This window comes from Hirundo rustica, chromosome Z, assembly GCF_015227805.2.
Source record: "Hirundo rustica isolate bHirRus1 chromosome Z, bHirRus1.pri.v3, whole genome shotgun sequence".
Lineage (NCBI taxonomy): Eukaryota > Metazoa > Chordata > Aves > Passeriformes > Hirundinidae > Hirundo > Hirundo rustica.
Window position 1 is genome coordinate 533,697 of NC_053488.1, and position 21,301 is coordinate 554,997.

At 45.9% G+C, this 21,301-nt stretch overlaps 2 protein-coding genes across 3 annotated transcripts; both read right to left on the reverse strand.

Moving 5' to 3' along the window:
* Positions 1-2,960: 2,960 nt before the first annotated feature.
* RAX (retina and anterior neural fold homeobox) lies at positions 2,961-4,927 on the reverse strand. Of its 2 annotated transcripts, none has more exons than XM_040090542.1 (3): positions 4,669-4,927; positions 4,309-4,538; positions 2,961-3,792 (listed from the first exon to the last, which is right to left on the reverse strand). In XM_040090542.1, the coding sequence occupies exons 1-3, from the start codon at positions 4,925-4,927 to the stop codon at positions 3,340-3,342; spliced, it is 942 nt and encodes a 313-aa protein (XP_039946476.1). In that variant the 3' UTR covers positions 2,961-3,339. The 2 variants fall into 2 exon arrangements, with proteins under 2 accessions (XP_039946476.1, XP_039946475.1); XM_040090541.1 differs by having other exon boundaries at positions 4,660-4,927.
* A 6,638-nt stretch (positions 4,928-11,565) lies between these two features.
* On the reverse strand, positions 11,566-19,519 carry CPLX4 (complexin 4). Its single transcript, XM_040090548.1, has 3 exons — positions 19,353-19,519; positions 17,370-17,457; positions 11,566-12,146 (listed from the first exon to the last, which is right to left on the reverse strand). The coding sequence occupies exons 1-3, from the start codon at positions 19,517-19,519 to the stop codon at positions 11,919-11,921; spliced, it is 483 nt and encodes a 160-aa protein (XP_039946482.1). The 3' UTR covers positions 11,566-11,918.
* Between the last annotated feature and the right edge of the window lie 1,782 nt (positions 19,520-21,301).

Sequence of the window (21,301 nt, forward strand, 5' to 3'; positions counted from 1 at the left end):
CTTTCTTTTTTTTTTTCTTTTCTGTGTGTGTGTGTGCACGCATTTTTAGATTTTTGGGTTGGGTTGGGTTGGGTTTTGTTTTATTCCACTGTTTTATTTTTTCCTATGCTAGCATTTTGTGGATCAGTACTCTGTAGCTGACAAACTACTGAAGGAAGTCCCAAGCTTTATAATAGGGAGACCTGAATAGTCTTAAGAACAAATTCCATCATGGCATTTTCCTCATAATTATTCATTCCCTGTCAGTCTTTTGTCTGTATTGTTCTTCCTTATAACTTCAGGTGTTGCAAAGAAGTTAAGTGTGGACACTAAAAATACTGTCTTGCTAATACAGTTTAAGCGAAAGAAGAAACAGGCCACTCAGAAGGCCATGCTAATAGCCTTAGCAAAGTTAGAGTAAAGAAGTGGTTAAGGATCTAGATGATTTAATCCAGTTTTAAGAAAAGGTTTTACAGCGAGCAATTAGATGCTGTTTAAGGAATTAATCGCTAATGGGTCATTAACTCTGACTGGTATTGTACAGTTAACAAGCCGAGGCAGGATTATTAGACTCAGCGCCCAATTAAGGAGGAGAAGATATTTACAACAAAATGAACAAATGGGCTTTTAACATGTAATGGGACAATTTGAAAGAAAGTATAGGAACATGGAAAACTAGACAGGCTAGAAGAAAGATGCGTTTGCATATGCCAGCAGCCCATCTTCCTTGGCGAACCCCAGGATAGCCTCGATGCTGTGCAGCCTCGACGGGTTTCCCCCGTCTCTTTATTTGCCCACTTACGCGTAGCTGGTAAAATACTCATTCTTAGCAATAAATTCGCAGCTTTCCTTGAAGGACATGACTGCACACAGTCGATCCAGTTAGAAGGTTCACATGTACAAGGAATAAGACCTATTAATACGCCAATGAAAGAACAACCACCATAGCTTGCCATAATCTTTATTTGTTTGCAGGTGCTGGATCAGGACCTTATTAAAAGTGAGCGGGTATCTTCAGCTGCTACCTCTGCTGCCCTGTCATTGTGGGGTTTATCTACTGCCAATCTTTGACTGTCTCAAGTAACCAAGCATCAGAGCTGGTGACAGCAGATCAGGAAGTCAAGGGCTTCTTTCCAACAGCTTTACAGGATACAGAAGAACTTTAGGTAAGAGAAAGGGAGGGTAGTAATGCCAAAATGTGTGAAAGCACTATTGAAATCTTGGGGAGCCGCTTATTAACCATGAGCAAGAAGCATAGGTGAGAACTTTAGGGCAGCAGTTTAAGGTGCTCATCTACAGGAGAGTTTTCAGGTTCAGAGCCACAGCTGGACTGCAGCCAAGTAATGACAAGAGGGATTGTTTCTACCCTGAGAACGAAGAGTGTGCACAGCCTGTGCAGTCACTCATTAGTGTGTGTCTTGGTGGCACAACCCAGGCTATGCAGGCACTTCTCAAGCACACCAAGAGAAATCCTTCTCTTGCAGCCAGAAAAGCCATGCCTTCTTGCAAGTCGATGCAAGCAAAGCTCACCTGTGAAAGGACCATTAGAATAAGACCTAAAAACTGAAGCAATAAGATTTCTGTTCTCCTCTCTTACTCAGGTGTCCTTACTAGAAGTTAGCAAAATACTTCCCTGGTCCTGACAGCAATGACAGTCCTTTTCCTGGCAGAACTTCCTCTCTCTGCCAAGAAAGTAAAGAGATGTGTGCTGGGAGGGAGGGGACACCATCACAAATGCACGCACAGTAGAATTGTCAAGTCCAGAGCCTAGCAGGAGAGTCACCCACAGCAGGGCTTCATTTCCCCCAAAATTCAGGGGGGATCACTCACTTGGCTTCCCTGCGTGCCCTGGACCAGCACAGCTCAGGAAAGGGAAGCTGGGGGTCCTGAACATAGCATGTGTGCTCTGGTCCAGAGAGGCAGGTTGGATCTGCAGGGAGGCTGGGGACAGAGGAAAAGGCATTTGGAAACTAGAGGGATTCCTATTATTATCTGTAAAAGAAGCTCTCCATACAATAGATGGGGGCTGCTGTGGAGAAGACTATGAAGGGATGTTTAGAAACTGCTGCCTAAGGTTAAAAAGCTCTCTGAAGTGAAGCTGAACAAAGCTGACATACTTGTTTCTGACAGGACTCTTAAAAGATACGCACAGATTGTGAAAATATAATTAGACGCCAGCCTTTGTCTGGCCACAACGAGTGGGAAATGGTGAAAGGAGAGGTCTCCCAGCCTGCATTGAATCATCCGCAGGACACAATGAGGGCACTTGTGCATCCTTCTCTCTTCCCTAATGAGAACCATTAATTGCCACAACCTCCCGAGTGTGTAGTGCACCCCATGCCCAGCAGAGAAGGGGTGTTTCATTACAGCTTCTCAGCCCCATTACAGGCAGTAACGGAGATAATGAAAAATTAAGATGCCACAGTTTTAGGTTCGGCAGCCTGGCGATGGGCACTAGGTGGGCAGGAGAGCGAGCATGGTCCAGCTCTGTGCCAGCCTTCAGGGGCTGTGCTGGGCAGCCATACCGGGCGGGATGTAGCCTGCCAGGCCCCAGCCAGGTATCAGTGCCCAGCCAGAGACTGCCTGTCTCTCCCTGTGGGCAGCTGTGCTGCAGGGGGCAGGGGATCTGGGGGTCCTGCCATTCCCCTTCTCTACAGAGGCAGCAAGGACTGTCACTTACTCCAGCCTGCAAGGTCCACCTGAGCCTGGCACTGCTCCACAAGGGCAGTTGTGGGAGTGGTGTGCCTGGCCCAAAGACTGCCAGGACTCCAGCTCCTCTGTGCCCACTCCCATCTGGGCACAATGTCCATCAGGAGGCTGCAGCCTGCAGTGCCACAGCCAGCCTGGGCAGAGTTATGTTGATGGAAGAGTACAGAGAAGAACCCACAGCCAGGCATCTCCCACCTCTCTGTGCATCACACAGAGTGAGAGTCCAGCCCAAGATGCCCATTTGGGTTCAGAAACATGATGCGCAGCCTCCATGCAGATGGTGCTATTTAATGGTGCAAAAGCAGAACCCTCTCCCCAGGTACGGCAGTCCTGGGCTCCCAGCCACCTTACACAGCTGTTTGCCCTCCTGTAGCATTTATTGCAACTAAAGCATCCAGCCAAGGAGGGAGAGCAAAAGAGATTGTTCTTCCTAAGCTATGATCAGGCCCCTAACTCTTCAGGGGTCATGGAAAAGGGAATTAAAAGGACCACAAAATACAAAAGCATGTCAAGGCATAAGGGAAAGGCTGGTGCAAGGGACAGTCCTCCTGTGCCTGGCCATCAGCGGCAGCCAAGGCAGGGTAACAGGGTCCCTCCGGTGTTCTGGGATGTGCCTTCCCCATGGCTTCCTCCCAGGTGCTGAGAAGGAGTTCAGATTGTCTGCCAGGGTTTGCCAATGGACTGGATGTGCTCCTTGGCCTTCAGCCGCAGGGCGGCAATGCTGGTGTTCCGTGGGTCTGCCTCATCCAAAGGGAACTTGTCCACAAAGGTTGCCCCACACTGATAAGGTGGCGGTGGCCCCATGGCCCCCAGGGGCTGCAGCGCATGGGTCACTGCTGGAGAGTTCAGGAAGGGTGGTGGTGTGTAGCTGCCGGGCAGGCTCTGTGGCGAGGCCACAAAGCCAGGCAGGGTCTGCAGGGCTGTGCTGCTGGGCACCGGCGGGCTGAGCCACGTCTCCAGGGGCAGGCTGCTGCTCAGAGGACCTATGGGTGTTGCCTGCGGCGAGCGGTTGAACGAGAGGATGGGCGAATCTTGTAGCTTCATGGAGGTCACCTCCAGTTTCTCCTGCCGCCTCCACTTAGCCCTTCTGTTCTGAAACCAAACCTGCAAGTAGAGCTGTATCAGCCAGACCCCAGGTGGTGAACAGAGGCTTGCCCCGGCAGCAGCGGTGCACACACAACAGAGCGAGGGAAACACGCCTTTCCAAGCTGGGGCAGAGGGGAATTTGGGGAGCTTGGGCGTTCCTTCACGACCCAGAGCCCTGCGCTAGATGGAAAACAGTCCCTCAGCGGAGCTGGCCCGCCCATCCACCCGCCACTGCCCTGCCAAACAGCGGGTTTAGCGGCCCCGGGCTGGGAAGCCACTCAGAGGGCAGCAGCACCGACGACGCGGCTGCCGGACGCAGGTCGGCTCCGAGCCACGCGCTGTCCCGCCGGCCGGCCCGGCCCGCGGCTGTGCGGTAGCCGCGCCCAGCGCTTCAGTGGGGCCCCGAGCGTGGCCGGAGCCGTGCTGTGGTCGTGGGCCCGCGCGCCGCATCGGGGCTGCTCCGGCCGCCGGGACCGCGGAGCTGCGCCGAGGCGCGTCGAGCCGGGCCGTTGCGGGGGCCGGGCCGGGCGTTACCTGGACGCGGACTTCGGGCAGATTGACCTTCATGGCCAGCTCCTCGCGGCTGTACACGTCGGGGTAGTGGGACTTCTCAAAGGCACGCTCCAATTCGTGAAGCTGGTACGTGGTGAAAGTGGTGCGGTTTCGCCGGTGCTTCTTCTTGGGCTGTTCCTCTTCCGACGGCTTTCCCTCGCCGCTGCTGTCAGCGGGCAGCTCGGGGCTGGCGCTGCCGGGACAATACGGCTCTGCGAGGGGAAGACAGGGAGGTCACCGGCGGGATCTCCCTGCGGGGCTTGCCCGAGAGCGTAGAGAAGCGGCGCCCACCCGTCCGCCCCCCGGCACCCGGCGTTCGTCCACAGCGCTCACCTTGGAAACGCTCGGCGAGTCCCTGGGGCTCGGCCGGCGGCGGCTCTCCGGGCATCTTGGGCAGGCAATGCCGGGGCCCCCGCCGGTCCGTGTCCTTGGCGCTGCCGTCGGGCGGGAAGGCGCCCAGCAGCCCATCTTCCTTGGCGAACCCCAGGATAGCCTCGATGCTGTGCAGCCTCGACGGGTTTCCCCCGGGGCTCCGCGCCGCCGGGGCGGCCAGCGAGAAGGCGCCCTCGGCCATGGCGAGCGGGGCGCCGGGCGGGTGCATGAGGCGGCCGGCCCGGGGCTCCGCCGCAGCGCTGCGGTCTCACCCGGCCTCCGGGCGGCGCGGGCAAGTCTGGCACGGTGTCGCCGGGCGGGCTAACCTCCTTGGGGCGGGGGAGGAGTGCCGGGGGGCGGTAGGCGAAAGGGAAGGCGAGGCCCCCCTACCTCTTCAGTACGGAGGGGGAGGCAGGGTATTCCCCGGCCCCCGCCGGCCGCCCCGCCCCTCTTCGCCAGCCCCGGCCTCGGCCCCAGACGGCGCCGGGCGATGCCATCCGGGGCCCCCGAGGCGGGGCGGGGCGGCCCCCGCTGCAGCCGGGGGCTGGCCCGGGCCGAGCGCCGCGGTCTGAGCCCCGGGGCAGGGGCAGCCCTGTCGGAACCCGCGGTGGGACGCGAGAGGCGTGCCGGGCACGGGGGGACAAAGCCGGGACGGCGGGAGCCGCGGGAGCTGCCGGGGGGGCGGTAAAGGGGACTCAGCGAACGGGACGGAAAGGGGCGGGAGTCCGGTGTGCCGGGCTGGAGGGACAGCGGGTCCCCGGCACGGCCCCGCGCTGACCGGCGGCTCTCGGAGCCTCGCCGCGTTTCTTTCGCCCGACGGCTACAGCCCAGATCCCTCCTGGACGGTTTCTAGGTGCGTCGGTTTCACGGCGGCCGCTCACGGGGACGATCCGCGGCCCCGGCCCGACTCAGAGGTGCTTGGGTAAACGCCGCTGCTCTGGTGCTCCTGCGGGACACTAGCCCTGCGCCCGGTTGCCTGCAACAGCATTTCACAGACCAGGTGTTTCTGGACAGGATGGATGCAGGAGGTGGGCTCAGCATTCCAGACTTCATATATCCGAGGAAGCTCTAAGCAATATTTACGGGGAAGTTTTCCAGTATGCTGCTATAGGACAAAGCCTGTGAGAAGAGCTGATTCTGTGACCCTGTGCTCCACGATGTGAGGTGGGGCTAGGAGTGTAGCAGGCAGGGCATGGCTTCGTGGGGGTTGCACAAAATGTTTTTGGAGGTGAGGCAGGGAGCCAAACCCCGCACATCACTTTGTAATTGGCTTGGTGGAAGACGTGGACCCACCATAGGACCAACCAGGTAACAGCATCATGTCTCCTGCATTGATCTTTTTCCTGCTTTTGTCTTTCTGTCATTTTATTACTTTTTGCACTAGCGCTTCCCAGTTCCTCTGAGGCACCAGCTACCTTTTGTCTCAGTTTGTTTACGTGACAAACCCAGTAACATCCAGAGTGGTTTTTAGTCTACACTTAGTTTTGAAGATGCTTCCATTTGAAGCCTCAGGAGTCTGTATGTGAAGGAAAAACACCACTGCTGCTGCTCGTTCTTCCAGATATATTAGTTAATAAGTATGACCTCTCAATAAATTTGCATTTTCTTATTCCCCTTCTGCCCCAACAGGCTCCATATCATGTAGATTTTTCCAGAGGAATCACTTCAAAAGTTGTCAGGGCTTGCTTCTGCCAGTGTCCACACCTTTTGCAGGTTTATGTTCTGATGTCCCAAAGTTGGTTTCTTTTAGGAGTGCACAGCTTTTCCTAGCTCCAGGTGAGGTTTGCCTTCACTGACTGCTTGGGGGGGATGGCGGTGGTTTGAGGCTGAAAGAACGCAGACATCCTTTTGCACAGAGGGAAGAGGCCAACAGAAGAGACAAGAAAAGGTTAGTGTGGCTTTTGTGGACACTATAAAAAGCCAGTCAATACCATTGGAGGGTACTCAAAGCAATCAGCCAGGGGCCATTGTGTTCCTTTAATCTACATGTGTGTTTCCCAGGAACTCTATTAGTGAAGATGAATGAACTGTGCAATGTCCCTAATTTCTTCTAATTTGAAGCTGGCGGTTTACAGCACTCAAAACCAGCACAAAACACACCTGTCCCTCCAGAGGTCCTGGACAAAAATGGGAATCAGTTTTGCTTGTCGTAGCTAAGAAATTAGGAATGTGAGACGAAGGAGCAAAAATCCTTTAGTCAATGCCATAAAGAGCATTGAATCCTGGCACAGATGCTGTTTTTGGGGTACCTGTCAAAGTTGTCAGTTACAGGGTCAATACTCGAATTTTTTTTTGCTGTTAATCATATTATGAAGGCAGCAAAAAAGCCTTCCAGCTCTGAAGCAGGGTGCTTGAGTGCCACACAGGACACAAGAGACCTTCCTCCCTGACAGAGAAAGGTCCTCTTTCCTCAGCAGTAAAATACTCCACTTCTGTTTTCCGTGCGGAGCTACATTTGTCACTGTAGTATCCTCCTTGCAGGCGAGTGGTTTTATTGAAAGAAGAAGCCACTCTCTTGATTCCAATTTTTAAAAAATACCCTATAACCCTGTAGCAGAACAGAGAGAGCTCTGACTCTTCCAGCTCTGGATCTCTCTTTTCTCTCTTGTCATGCTTCAGGCACAGACAGTGACACACATGAGGCATTACAGTACTCCAGGGAGGGAAGAAGTCCAATGGTTCCTCTGATTATACAGAAGGTTTAGATAGGCAAAGAACAGTAACTGAGCATTTCCCTTTGGATCTGATGTCCTGGCTGTTAGTTGAATCCCTTGCAGCCCTCTGGGATATGCATCATATTAATATGAAGCCTCAGAAACTAGTCCTGTGTTACCTCACAGCTTTGCAATGACCATTGCCTTAGGGAACTTAGGGGGCAACCAGAAGCAAATTTGAGAGTATTTGTTAGGGGATGAAACAGGTAGGGTTTGTTACTTGCCTTTACAAGGGATATCCCTATTCCATCACCTTTTCTAATTTTTTTTGCAATGTATTACTAAAATTTCTGAAGTTATGCTTGGAAAGTAACAAAAATTCTCAAGCTGGACAATCTGTAAAGTGCAGCTGTCTGCTGTCCTTCCTGTACATGTACAGAGAAGACTAAAGGGAAATTGTTTTCATCCTGTAGTTGCTGTTGAGACATACGCAGGGGATGTAGTTTCACACAATTAAGCTAGCACCATAAAATACCACAGATTCCTGCTTCCTTTTCTCCTACCTTTTCTTTATGTCCAGATGACATAATTACTGCCTTGCAGAGCAGAGATTTGAAGGTGAAGTCATGGTGCAAGAGAGACATCACTCTCCAGATCAAATATGTGCAGCAGGGAGGGCCTCCCTGAAAGATAAATGGAGCTTCCAAGCTCTGATTGCAAATCAGCAGGAGGGAAGCAAGGAAAAGGAGGAAATATTCACCTAGAAGGAACCTATACTCTCTTGCAGTTTGTGTACTCTGTATCATCCAGCAAATAGTTAAAAATAACAAAAAAAGGATTTGGGGTTTTTTCCTCCCCAAAAATTCCTAAGGATGCAGTTTCAGAACCTTCTTGAAAGCACAATGCATGAGGAAGATGCTGCCTCCCCCTGTCACTGCTTTGCTCACACCTTCCTTAGTAATAATCAGCTGTGTTTTCTCCACCTCCTAGGGTCTGGTCTGGCACCCAGGAGTTGCACAGAGATCTTGCTGTCCCTCTGTCTGTCCGGCCTGTGGTTGTGGAATAGGCTGTAGGAGCCAGGCAGCCCTTTCTGGTGGGAGCACCACAGACTGGATGCAAGGGCACTGGCATTTAGGCTTGCCATGCTCAGAGGAAGAGAGGGGAGGTTCATGTTATAAGGCTATATTAATGCAATCCTTCTTTACTTGTTTTCCAATTAGCCTAATTGAATTCAGATTGCTTAAAAGTGGGCACTAGAGACATTTATCTTGATGGGATGAAGGTCTTGAGCTCCAGCGATCCTATTAACTCTAAGAACCCAAATCCCAGGTAGGAGCCATCCAGCAGTAACTGCCATGTGACTTAACCCTTTAATCTGCTCCTGACAAAGACTGAGGGACACACAGATATGTCCCTGTCCACTCTCACATGTGCATAGCTGCATGCACATGCATCCATGTGCATTTGTGCATAGATATGGACACATTCTCAGACTCACATACCAGCACACGTGCACGTGCACACACATGCAGTGGCTCCACTGTGACCTGTCCCCAAGCTAAGCACCTTGAGAGTTGCATGTACCTGGGGGTGGCCCCATCACCTCCTACTCATGTGCCTCCCCAGGCCTGTAGCTGGTGCCTGAAGACAGAAACAGCCAGTGCTGGAGGGATGAGCCCTGCAGGTGCTGCTGAGAGCAGGCAGTCACCTCCGGCAAGCTGAAGATCAGGCTCCTGCTGAGGGCAGCACAGATTTGCCACCTTGCCCTGGCTCTGCCACTCCAGACTGAATGTGGTAGCTCTGGTCTAACAGTGCTGCCTAAGGCAGCTCACTCCCATGCCAGCAGCATTTCAGTGGGGCTGGGTCCCATCCTGTGCCAGTCTCAAGCCACCTCCCAGTCTCACTTGTCTCTGCCAGTCCTGACATTTTTTTTGAATCTCATTAATCATTTGTTTGGTGATTCTGACTGTACTTTCTTCTCTGGCCGTTTAAACTGTGAAAATGCTGATCCTGTATCTGCTGACAAATTTAATTAGATCCTTTAAAGCACCAGATGTTTTCAGTAAGATTTTCAGGATGTCCCAGGCATATTTTAATTCAAAGGTCAAAACCCTGAGGCTTGTTTATTTTGCTCTTTTTAAGATAGGACAGTTCAGTCTGTAAAGCAACACAACAGTGTGGAGGTACCACCCAGATTTATACCAGTGCAGAGGGAAATGCATTGAGCCTCTCAAACCTCAGGCTGATTGAGCTGAGCTGGTGACTGTTGTATCTACTTTATGTAAAGACCTCCTAGAAGACCCCACTTTCTGCATAAATAGATTCTGTGGTGCTATGTGAGAGCAGAATCCCAAGAGGAAGAAATCAGATCAGAAGTCTCGGTGGTTTTAGGCAAAATAGCTCTTATGCTTGAGGGACCTGCTGAAGATAGGTTTTCTTCACTAAAGAAGTTACCTGTTGGATGAGAGCCATTTAATGCACGAGGACATTCTCTGGAAAAAGCAAGGAAGGTCAGAATTTGTCAATTCAGTATTTCTTTGGTAAGAAAGAAATTAGCAAGAAGAAAATACATATTTTCTTAATGCTACAGTGGGGAAAATATTGGATAACAGGTTTTCAAGCAAGTCTGTTCTGTTTATATTTGAAGAGTGATTGATGAAAGAACTTTCCCAAGCTCTGTTTGTAGGAAGCTCTCAGCTTCCTTTTACTGTTAGCAAACTAACTGTGTTCAGGGAAACTAGAAACTACCTACAACAACATTTAACATACTGTTGGGAGGAATGTTTTTAGAAGGTGCTTGTGTGCTCAGCAGAAACATTAGGGAAAAACTGGTAATCAGCTTGAAATGTGACAAAGGATTCTAGTCAAAAATAGGTAAAAGACTTATAAATAAAGGTATTGGCCAAATAAATGTAATTTGCCTTAATCAGTCACGATCCATATGTGATGAACACACCATGCTGCCCTCCCTGTTTTTTTGCAGACATGGAGGCAGGCACCACTGTGACTGTCAGTGGTAAGGCAGTAAAGGCAGCAGCTTTTCTCTGGCCTTTTTCTGCATGTCAGAGTTTTTTTGCCAGTGCACCAGGAGGTGGTCAAGGGACTTTCCCTTGCCACCTTGGCACTCAGCAGCTGTTGGAGCAGGAGGGAGGGGAACCTCTCTTCCTTGCCCTTCTCTCTGCCTCGCCGCAGAGGTGACTTTGCCAAAAGGAAAATTTGGCCTCCTGTCCAAGTGACCAGTAAAACACTGCAGGCATAGCACAGGCTCACATTCTCCCTGAGATGCTGTGTCTGTCTGCCCCTTGTCCCTGTCCCCGTGTAGCTGTGGGTGTCTGCTGACCCTTCTGCAGGGACAGGGACCATCCTGGGATGGGGAGGGGAGGGGAGGGGAGGGGGAAAACAAAAAGAAAAGGAAGGAAGGAAGCAAGCAAGGAAGGAAAAGATAAAGTAGATAAATTATACTTAGTGCACTTGTAAACTTAAAATTAATTTTTTTACTTGTTTTGCTGGAGACAGAAAGAAAGAGAGAGAGAAAGAGACTTATAAACCTGTAGGAAGGTGCTACACATATTCATTTCCAAATTTAATTCCCAGGCTAGTTCTTGGAGAACTTACAAAGCCATTCATTTTATAGAATCGCCTGAGAGTAGCAGCCTGTATGTCCCATAGACACAGGCAGATTAAACATTTGTGAGAGCTATCCTTTCCTCAGGTTTAGGTGCTCTACCCTGGCATAACCCTCCGTGTTTAGCCTTCAATGGAGACAACTCCCAGAATCAGCGTGGGGAGCTGGTTTTAGCCTTGTGCTGGTACCCCAGCCCCAGAATTTGGCACACAGAGCGGACAAGCAGAGAGTCACTGCTGTTGCTTGATATTTGAAGCGTCTTTGAGAAGTTGGGAAATGAAAGCAGACTGGAGAAGCCTGCACTGCTCCAGAGCAGGGCTCAGAGAGAGCCACCAAACCTTACTTTCCTACAAGTCCCCACTCAGTGTATATGACGACATATTTGACCCTAGCTGTTGAGTTACATGCTTCACTTTTTGCCTTTTGCTATACTTAGTACAGAGATGCTTTTTTAAAAATCAAGATTTTGCAGCAAATATCAATATCCAAACACTGTGTTTGCCTCAAGATGTTTGAAACAGACATGTTTTTATAAGAAATACATGTATTTATTTCTGAAAGCAGGATTAAATGAGCAGTTACCTCTATGTGATGTATCAGAAGTACAATTTTGCTCAAACATACACATTTAATAGCATTTCAATCACGTGGAAAAAAATGGGAAAAGGCACATTTTTTCCCCAATATTAATTTCTTTAAAGCCATTTTTTTCCATGGGGGGAAAAAGTTAGTTCAAAACTGAGGATCAGTTCTAACTTCCTTCTAGGCAGTCCCAGCAGGTAAATTTTTATTCTCCCCTCAGGGTTTTAAGTCTCTCTCTCATCAGTTTTCTATATTTACACTGAATGCTATAGAGCTACGTGCACCCCTCTGCCTGCTCTCCCCCTGCAGGCCCAGCACCACAAGACTGAAGTTACAGCCCTTGGGCAGTGGTGGCTCTTCTACATCACAGAACATTTTTGCTCAGCTGCCTGTTTCATCTCAGTGAAGGTGGCTTGTGCCTTTTCTTTGATGGCATCCATGTCCATGTTCTGGATGTTCTGCAGCTGGCCCAGGATAGAGTCCTTGTCCTCCTCCTCCTCCTGATCTTCTGCCACCATCTTCTGAAGGTCTTCTGGCAACTCCACATCATCTCCAGCCATCTGTATTTGATTCTCATCCAATTCACTCTAAAGCAGGAAACAAAACGAGCAGATGAGAGTATTTCTGCTCTCCCAGGACCTACCAATGGGCTTCTTGTTTTGTTATTTTTTTGTTTTTTAGGGAGAACCAAAACAGATGCACAGATTTTTCGGTCAAATTTTTGAGGTGCAACTTGTGAATTCAGGGCCTCAATAAGCCTCTGTGAAAGTTCTAAGATTTTTTGGGCAATGTCAATTATATTTCTTTAAAGGGCTTCAGCACTGTCAAAACAAACCCTGAGTATCACTTGCCATTTTAGAAATCTTTGCCATGGCGATACTGCAGGAATTCCATTCCAAGTTATTTGTATCCCCCAAAACCATGCTGCAGGACAGTACTGAGCCTGCCAGCTGCTGTGCCTGTCAGCTTCTGGTCAATGAAACAAGAGCTTTAGAAAAGCTGTGGTATCATTTCCTTATTCAATTGCTGGGGAGGCATGGGGGGGGATTTTTAGGTATCAGCACTAAGCTGAAGCCTTCTGGAAGAAAGACGCATTAAACTTCAGAATTAATTACTGCAAAAAGGGTCCCCCATCTTCCCAAACCATCTCTAAACTCTATCTAGGTCTTTGGTTGGCCTCTATGAGTTCTGATGAGGAGCAAGGGCTGCCTGGCACATAATCAGTGTTGCAGTGCTGGTAAGTGGGGTAATAGAAGGACTTGGACAACAAAAGAGAGGAGGAAGGTTGGTTGTGAGTCTGAGAAAGCAAAAAGAGACAGGAGAAGAAACTGGTTAAGCAATTAAAAGGGCTGAGATGCAGTAAGCACTACCCACTTGATTCCTGCCTGCCCACTGAAACACTCCATCAGTGGGATTATGTCAATTTTTCAAACAATGGTGATTTTGTTCACGTTTTCTGGTGGATTCTGATGAATCCAGAGTTCAGAAGAACAGGATATTTTGACACAGCTCACACATCAAAGATAAGCACTAATGCCTCATTGCATCTCCAAAATTAAGCATGACAGCAGCAAAGGCCTGATATGAATAAGCAGCAATGCTATCAGCAGGAGGTGTTTTTTAGAGTGAGGGATCTGGGCTTTGCATGAATAAAAGGACAAATGAATGCAAGGACATATATGAGCAATGTCTGTGTTGTTGCAGACCTTAGCAAGGACAGGCAGACTGGGGGTGGTCGGCTGCATAACCACTGTTTACAGTTCCATATTTCCACACTTCATGTTTGCAATGACTGTATTTCCCTTTAATCTGATTTTCCTCCCATATCTCCTGTGAAACTGTGGAGACCTCTAGAAGGATTGTTACTGCTATGTGGATAAAATGGGTGAGAACATCTTTTCACCTTTTTGGGTAAGGGTTGCTGCGGTCAGATCTGTGGGAGCTAGAAACAATCTCCCAAACAGAAGAGGTATTTTTTATTGATTGTGTAGCAGGAAAAAAATGTATTAAGCTTTTATTCAGCAACTGATGGCTGTCAGAGGAGTTAGCCCTTTTGAAATCCTCACCAGTAGCTGTAGAGGATGATTAAAAAATGTGATTACTGAAAAAGTGCCCCTAATCAGACAATCACACGTATTCTTTCCTTTAGAATTATTTCTAATTTAAGGCAGCCTCACTGCATGCTACTGTAGTGATTCACATCTTTGGCAATGTGAACAATTGTCTAGCATGTTCTTGCACCAAAGCCCACTGTCCTATCCAAGTCTGAGATGTGATGTGCAACAGTTTGGGACTTCAAAGTGTTCTCTGACCACAAAAAGAATATATTGAGATATAGTCTAAAGCAGTACAGTTCTGCCCAAGCCACCTGCCTCTACCCACTTGACATTTAGCCTTAATAGACCTAAGATGGGCTTCAACAGGACGGGGTTGCTCAACAAGAAGCCAAGAAGCACATGATACATGTATGGCCTTTTCTCTTCCTTCTAAAATTTGAGCATTTGATTCTTGCTTACTTTAATTTGAAATGGAAAAGTGAACACAGAAGCAACATCTATTCTTCTTAATTAAATATGTCTGGCACTGGTCTCTTGCCCCAAGGCCAGCTGGCCTGGAAAAACCCATTGGGATGCTATTGAACTCTGTCGCCCTACCAAACAGGGTGGTCCCATCTAACTGCCGATTGGGAATGCCTGTCCCAACTCCCAAACTGGCCGTGGGGATTGCTTGGGAGAGTGCCCAGGCCAAAACTGGGTCAGACATTATTCTGACAATTCAACAGCATAGGCAATAGATCCAAGTGCATGGTAATATTTTTTGACTCTGATTATGCATCTGGTGTAGTCAGTCCCAGATATATTTTGCTATAGATACAATAGAGTTCTTAACATATACAGTGATACACGGGTAGGTGTGAGATGAAAACTGTCTAAGTATCTGCTTTGTTACAATTTGATGGTAAAGTCCTCTGCCCAAATTAAGGTGCAAAGGTTCAGTTCAAGGATACCAACTTTATTTTGTAGCATTAAGTGTGTACAGAAATGAGAAAAAAGATGACAGAGAGGGACAGAGAAGGATTAAGATAGCGCAAGCAGGAGATAGTCAACATCTGATATCACAGGGGAAATTCCTTCTCTGGCTCCCACAGGTAGAGGATACAGTTTAACATTAGACAGCTCCATGCCCGCCTGGCCGGAAAAGCAATCTCCCTCAGGGAGAGACAGCCTCTTTCACTAAAAGTTTTGTCAAGCTCCCTCAAAGGGAGAAGACCTCCAGGTAGGGAGAACAACCAAAGTTTGGTATTGCATGTTAAATGGCACTTTTGGTTCTCTGAACAATGATGTTAAAGTCTTCTGTGCAACTTAAGGGGCAAAGAAGACCAAATGCTGGCTTAACACTGCTTATATGAAGTCTGTTTGTAAACAAAAAACATCAAAGCTCACAGACTAATCCACAGGGGAACCAAACTCTTTTCCAGCTCGGCTGAGTGATGTACTGCTTTTCTTATGCCTAACTTAGCCTGTGGTAACATTTACCTATGCTGATATGCAGAGATCCTTAGGTACCTGATTCCAGACCTTATCCTGTGATTTATCACCTATAATGCACCAGTAACATACAAAATCAGAGCTCACCTTGCCTTGACCTGCAGGTGGGGCTTAAATTAGCAACACAGCAGCACCACCATCCTTGTGCCACTGAAGGGCTGCAGGCACCTCACAAGTAAATATAAGGAGCCAAAAGTCGGAACCAGCAGCCTTCCCTCCCAGAAGCACCCTCAAAGAATCCAGACATCACAGCTTGGAGCACAGAGCTGGTGGGTGGGGACTGCTCCCTCCTGACATTAGGACTGTTTTTCCTCAGCTTACCATCAACTTATGCCCCTGTGTTTAGACCTTGCAAAAATTCATTGATTACTGAATTCCAGTTCAGGAAAAAGGCAGCAAGTGGATAAGAGAATTTGGTAAGTTTTTTTAAAAATCAATATTATATTTAAATATTTATGTCTGCATTTATATATATTTTTAAAGGTTTTGTATGAATGTGATGCACTGAATATGCCAAAGATGAAAAAGTTGTCCATAGATCAAATGTCTCATGGCTAAAAACATCTTTCTGATGACAAACCTAAGTTGACAACTCTGTTAATAGGATTAGGTTCATTAAGGGTCTACTTTCTCTTATAAATCTGGCCCAGATAGCATGGAGCTTTAGATTTTACATGGCAAAGGGGGCCCTGCTTAGTCCTGAATTTCATGCTTTTGCTTAAAATGCTTGCTAGTGATTGATACTGGTAATATTCTAATTTTTTTTTTGCCCACACTAGGATACCTGAAATTACTTTCAAATTTCAAAATATTTAATGCATTATGACAAGTCTGAGAGCATTTTGATGCCAGAATGTTGTATCGCAGCATTGATTTTTTTATTTTTTTATTTTTTTTTCCCCCAGGGACATATAGGGTGCATGTAATAATTTCATTTTCTTCCTGCTATAACATGTTTTCATAAGGGCTGATGAAAACCAATAAATGCTATATAGGGAGAAACAAATGCAGAAAAACATACCCCGCAATATTGTTTTCTGGCTTAGAGCTACCCTCCTGCCTTGGAGACAAGTCTTCTATTGTTATTACTGAAATATGGCCCCAGAGAGCACTTAGTACATGCCAAAGCCGAGATCCTGCTGGAGATGGGTCAGATGACCACTGCATACTTGTGTGTCTATGTGGTGCTCAGCCAAGGGGGACGGGTGACCTGGACACCATCCCGAGCTGAAAAAAAGCACTACAAGTGGGAGAATTTGAAAACCACCCACTGATGTTTAGTTGAGTCCTGGGCACTCAAGTATTCTGGAGCTTTCCTAAGCAGCCCCTCTTGGAGCTGAAAGCTCTGGCGAGATGCTGAGTAAATGCTGCTCAGGAGCTGTCTCAGCATATGCCTCCACAAGGAAAGCAAAGTCTAATTATATTTTACTCCTCAGCTGCTAATTAAAATGCTGGTGTTTAGAGACTTAGGCCTCCAATCCAATCAATCACTTAAAATCTTGGACTTAATTTTTTTGCATAATTAATCTTTCTGTAATTAAACTCACCCTCAGGGCATGTTGTCCAGCAAGAGCACCAGAAAAACCAGGCTCTTAGGGGTGGAATACATACTACCTGAGTTCTGTTGTCACCTGGCCTCCCTCTGGAAGAGACACAGACACTGGGAGGTGACCCAAGTCCACCTTAAATGCTTATTTAAAAGTTTGGCTACATGAGGCTACAGATGCTGGTCTCTTTCTGTTGCTGATGAGTGCCTAAATTACTTGTTTGGATTAAGCACTACATTTTTTAGCAGTTAAACTTACAGGAGATGGATTCTTTATCTTCATCCATTTTAATTAATCAAAGAGCACTGGAAAGTACTGATTAGAAAATGAGGGGTAATGACTCAGAGCTGGCAGGTGAGTAATACATATAAACTCTCAAATTGCTCAGAACCACTACACATTTCCTCAAGGGGTATAAATGAAATATGCCAACATCTTCCCAGTAGTGACAGGTCAGCAAATGTGTGATGCAAATCCCTGGAAAGAGTACTCTGTCCTATATTACCTCTCTCCTTCCCATGGCAGAAGCTCACAAAATAACACAATAATTTAAAAATTATTTTAAATAAGTTTCTTGAAGGTTTTGCTTTCAATATTTTGCTTTTCCTGGAAATATTTGACAGTGCCAGGATCACTAAAGAAAAAGGAATGGGCAGTTTAAAATTGGTTGAAATTTGGTCACTGGAATAGATGAGCTCATGAGCTGCAGGCTTACCTTGGGCAGTCTATACTTTTCTCTCAGGTGAACCCTCAGAACGGCTCGCTCTGCTTTTTTCTGTGCAAATGCTGCATCTCTTTCCATCCTGGAAATCAGAAAAAATGCTCCTTCAAGATGCTAATAAAACCAGTCTTTTACACTGAACCAGTTGCTTGGCTGCAAAAAGCTACACAGAGGAGTTGTTCCCCAAGATAAGTAACTTGTCCAAAGGCACAAAAGGCACAATACCAATAAAGTGATGCCAAGGGGCCATGCTTCCTGTGCTTCTGTCACCTCTGAATTTTCCTGGTCTTTCTTTGTGCATTCATTGTTTCACAAGGGCAATGAATTCTAAAGCTTCCCTGGATGGAAAAGCACTGACTTCATCTGTGATTTTATAAAATGTTTTCATTAGATTTAAAAACTGGTCTGCACAGTTTTATTTTTTTAGATTACATTTGTATTTATTTGCAGAATGTGTCTTCTCAAAAATTTTTGGTAACATTTGATAACACTCACCTTTCATGCCCCCTCTCCCTTTAATTTCTTTTTTCCCTGGTAGCATTTTCATGGAAATTCTATTGCAAAATTGATCTTGTTTCAGTACAGGTATTTTTGCACATAAAAACTGCTTCCAAAATGATTTTTTTTTTCCTCTGCTTCCAAAATGAGTTTTTGGATTTCTCTCTCTCCAGAAACAAAAACCTCACAAACAAACCTAAAATCTGAGAAGAGCCCAAAGCCTGGTTGGTTTCAGGTTCAAAACTGCCTGAGCACAAGTTCAGCAAGGCACATTTACTTTTCTGGTCTCCACTCCTGCACAGCTGAACACTGGGCAAAATTCAGGGAGCCCTGAACCAGGAACATGCTCTGCCTATGTCAGAGATTTCTGACACAGAACCACATCTCATCCTGAGATGATTTTTTCTCTTAGAGAAACTGTTCTCTTTTCGAACTGTCCTGTAGGAGTACTCCTGCCCTGCTTGCTCAGTACAGTTCAGCAGGGAAAGGACACATGCCCCACTTAAAAACAGTATAGAATTCCCACACACACACCCCCCCCCCCCCCCCCCCGGCATTTCCCTAGCCCAGGAATCCTGTATTTCTTCTGCCAGAAGATGGTCATTTCCCTTTTAAATATCCCTTGACAAAACGCAAAGCAAAACATTCTGTGCTTTTTTTCCAAACCAAACAACACCCCTTCAGGGCTTCCTGATAGAAACATCTGACGCTAAATACAGACCTGGATACCTCAAATTCCATCAGTCATTAACCTGGCACCTATAATCATCTTACAAGAAGGATTTACACAACCATTATGTAATTGACCATTAGAGGAACAGATGCATTTGAGATTTAGAAGTCAATCGTTTTATTTATAATTATGCATGGTTTGAACTCCTACACAAGCCAAGTCCTCCATTTTACTCATTTTCATAAACACAGCAAGTGATAAAGATTGTCTTTACAGACAAAATTGAGACTTAATTGATTTTAAAGTTGTGCTTTATTTAGTAGATTTTAGGAAAAAAAATCTTAAACCTTTGTTCAAGATAAATGAGCACTCAGTACTTTTTCAGGTCTGTCATAACAAATGTGGACAACGAAATATTACATATTGAAAGTGAATATGGAGTTCTAGAAGGATTAATCACATACATTTGAGAATTAAATCTTGCATTACAAACATCTTGGAAAATTGTTCTAGATAAAGTAACATCACCTAGGAATGAGTCCAGCATATCAAGCTGTGGAGATAGCAGGAACATATAGGAGAGAGTTGCAGGATGGGGAGTTGGGGCCAGGAAGAGGGAACATAATATTTTATAATTTCCAGATGGGGAACTTTTTATTTTGGAAAGTCTTTTTAGCAAAGATTTATCTGCTTTTAAAAACAAAATAGTGAAGAACTGCATGTTTGGCTTTTTCTTGGGTTATTTTTATCTGCACAGAGTTAACAAGAATCAGCCTCCTACTCATAATAAGGGAACAAGTACTCACTTCTCCTCAACCATTTGCTTTTGATATTCCTCATACTCCTCTCTGGTCATTCCTGCAGCTGCTGCTGGATCAGAAGGAGTGCTTTCTTCTTTGTTTTCTTCCCCTCCACCTCCAAGTCCCAAATTCTTTACCTGGTTGCTCAACATACTTTTCATTAGAAAGGCCATCTTCTCAAGAGGAAAAAAAAAAAAAAAGAAAGAAAGAAAAAAGGAAGGAAGGAAGAAAGAAAGAAAGAAAGAAAGAAAGGGAAAAAAAAAAAAAAAAAAAAAAAAGAGTAGGAGCTATAAGGAAACAACTACAGGAAAGCCAAACAAAAAATGTTTTCAAACACAGCAGTTGAAAGCGAGAGAGTTTCTACAGCCACATCAGCTCTTCAAGGGCACAGTGCTAGTGAAACGTGAATGCCAAAACCAGTTTGTCAGCCATAATCTGGATTAAAGAAAGAACTCCTTAATATATAGAGGCAGATGGTTCAGATTACTAAAAAAAAAAAAAATCATTAGATGCAACTACCTACTTTTTCCATTAATACTTTCAGCTAATTGTACACACACCAAAAAATCAATTATAGTGTGCAATAGCATTTTGACATCTTCAGTTTTAAAGCTTGCTCTCGCTTTCACAGAGATCACAACATTCCCTGGATCCGAATTGAAAACCTGCTTTATTCAATAGCCATAGTAAAATAGCAAAATTCAGGGTACTGACTGGAAAACCCTCAGATCTGAGATTTGAAAACTTGAATTCTTCATTAAGCAAAACCCCTGGTTCTTTATATCCATGAATATTTTATCCCACTGGACAGAAATATTTTATGTGGTTTTTATTCAGTCTCTCTTCATATGGCTGCTTTATCTTGCAGATGAATGAGGCATCACTGCTATGATTGCTTTATTTCAAGAAAGTAACCCCAAAGAAAGCAAGTCAGATCTTCCTACTGTTCTTCCTCTTGTGTTTCTGTTAGCTCTTCCCCAGGCTATCTCCATCTAGACCCCTGCTTTGGTGCCGCATAAAACACCTGCTGTTCGTAATCCTAACTGCTGATAAGGGATGAATAAATCTGAATCTGCCATAAACCAGTCTGGATACCTTTTGGGTGTAGGTAGTTTCTGTAGGTCCTCATCTTTCAAATCTTTAAGTCACATCATTAGCCTAACCACTTCTACTCAGGTGAAGATTTCCAGGATCTGCTACCTAGGTCATAGACTATTTTGGGAAAGAAAATCACCTGCTAGGTTTCCAAAGTTCATGAGTTTGGGTTTTGAGCATTTATCCTACTGCACATGCCTTAATGCAACATTCTGGAATTTTGATTATCTAAATGGTTCTCCCAGCACTCTCATAATTTCAATGAGAACTGAGAGATGTGAGGATTTCAGTTTGCCTAATGCCTTAATCTATATTACAGCCTTTCTAATTAAAGCGGACCTATTACTATTACAAAAAAAACAAAACAAAAACCCATCAAGCAAACAAACACCCCCCCCCCCAAAAAACCCAAAAACAAACAAAAAAAAAACCCACAAACCACCACCCCACAACAAAACAAAACGCAAACAGAAAAAAAAAACAAAAAACAAAAAAAAAACACACAAAAAACCAACAACAACAACAACAACAAAAACACAACAACAACAACAAAAAACCAACGCAAAAAGACCCCGAAACCACAAATCAACTAACCAACAAACACCCCCCCCAGCACCACCAAAACATTCTGAAATCCTGGATTATTAGTGACTAAATAAGAAACTCTAACTTTCTTTTTGAAACTATCACTCAGAATCATAAATTCCAAATAACAACTATTTCACTTATTAAGTAGATGAAGTAACTGCTTCATCTTTTTTTTTTTTTTTTTTTTTTTTCTTTTCCCTAGCTGAACTTTGAAAACACTGATTTTTCAAGGGTCTCCTCCAAGTGTATGAGAAATGGTACCTGTTAAGCTT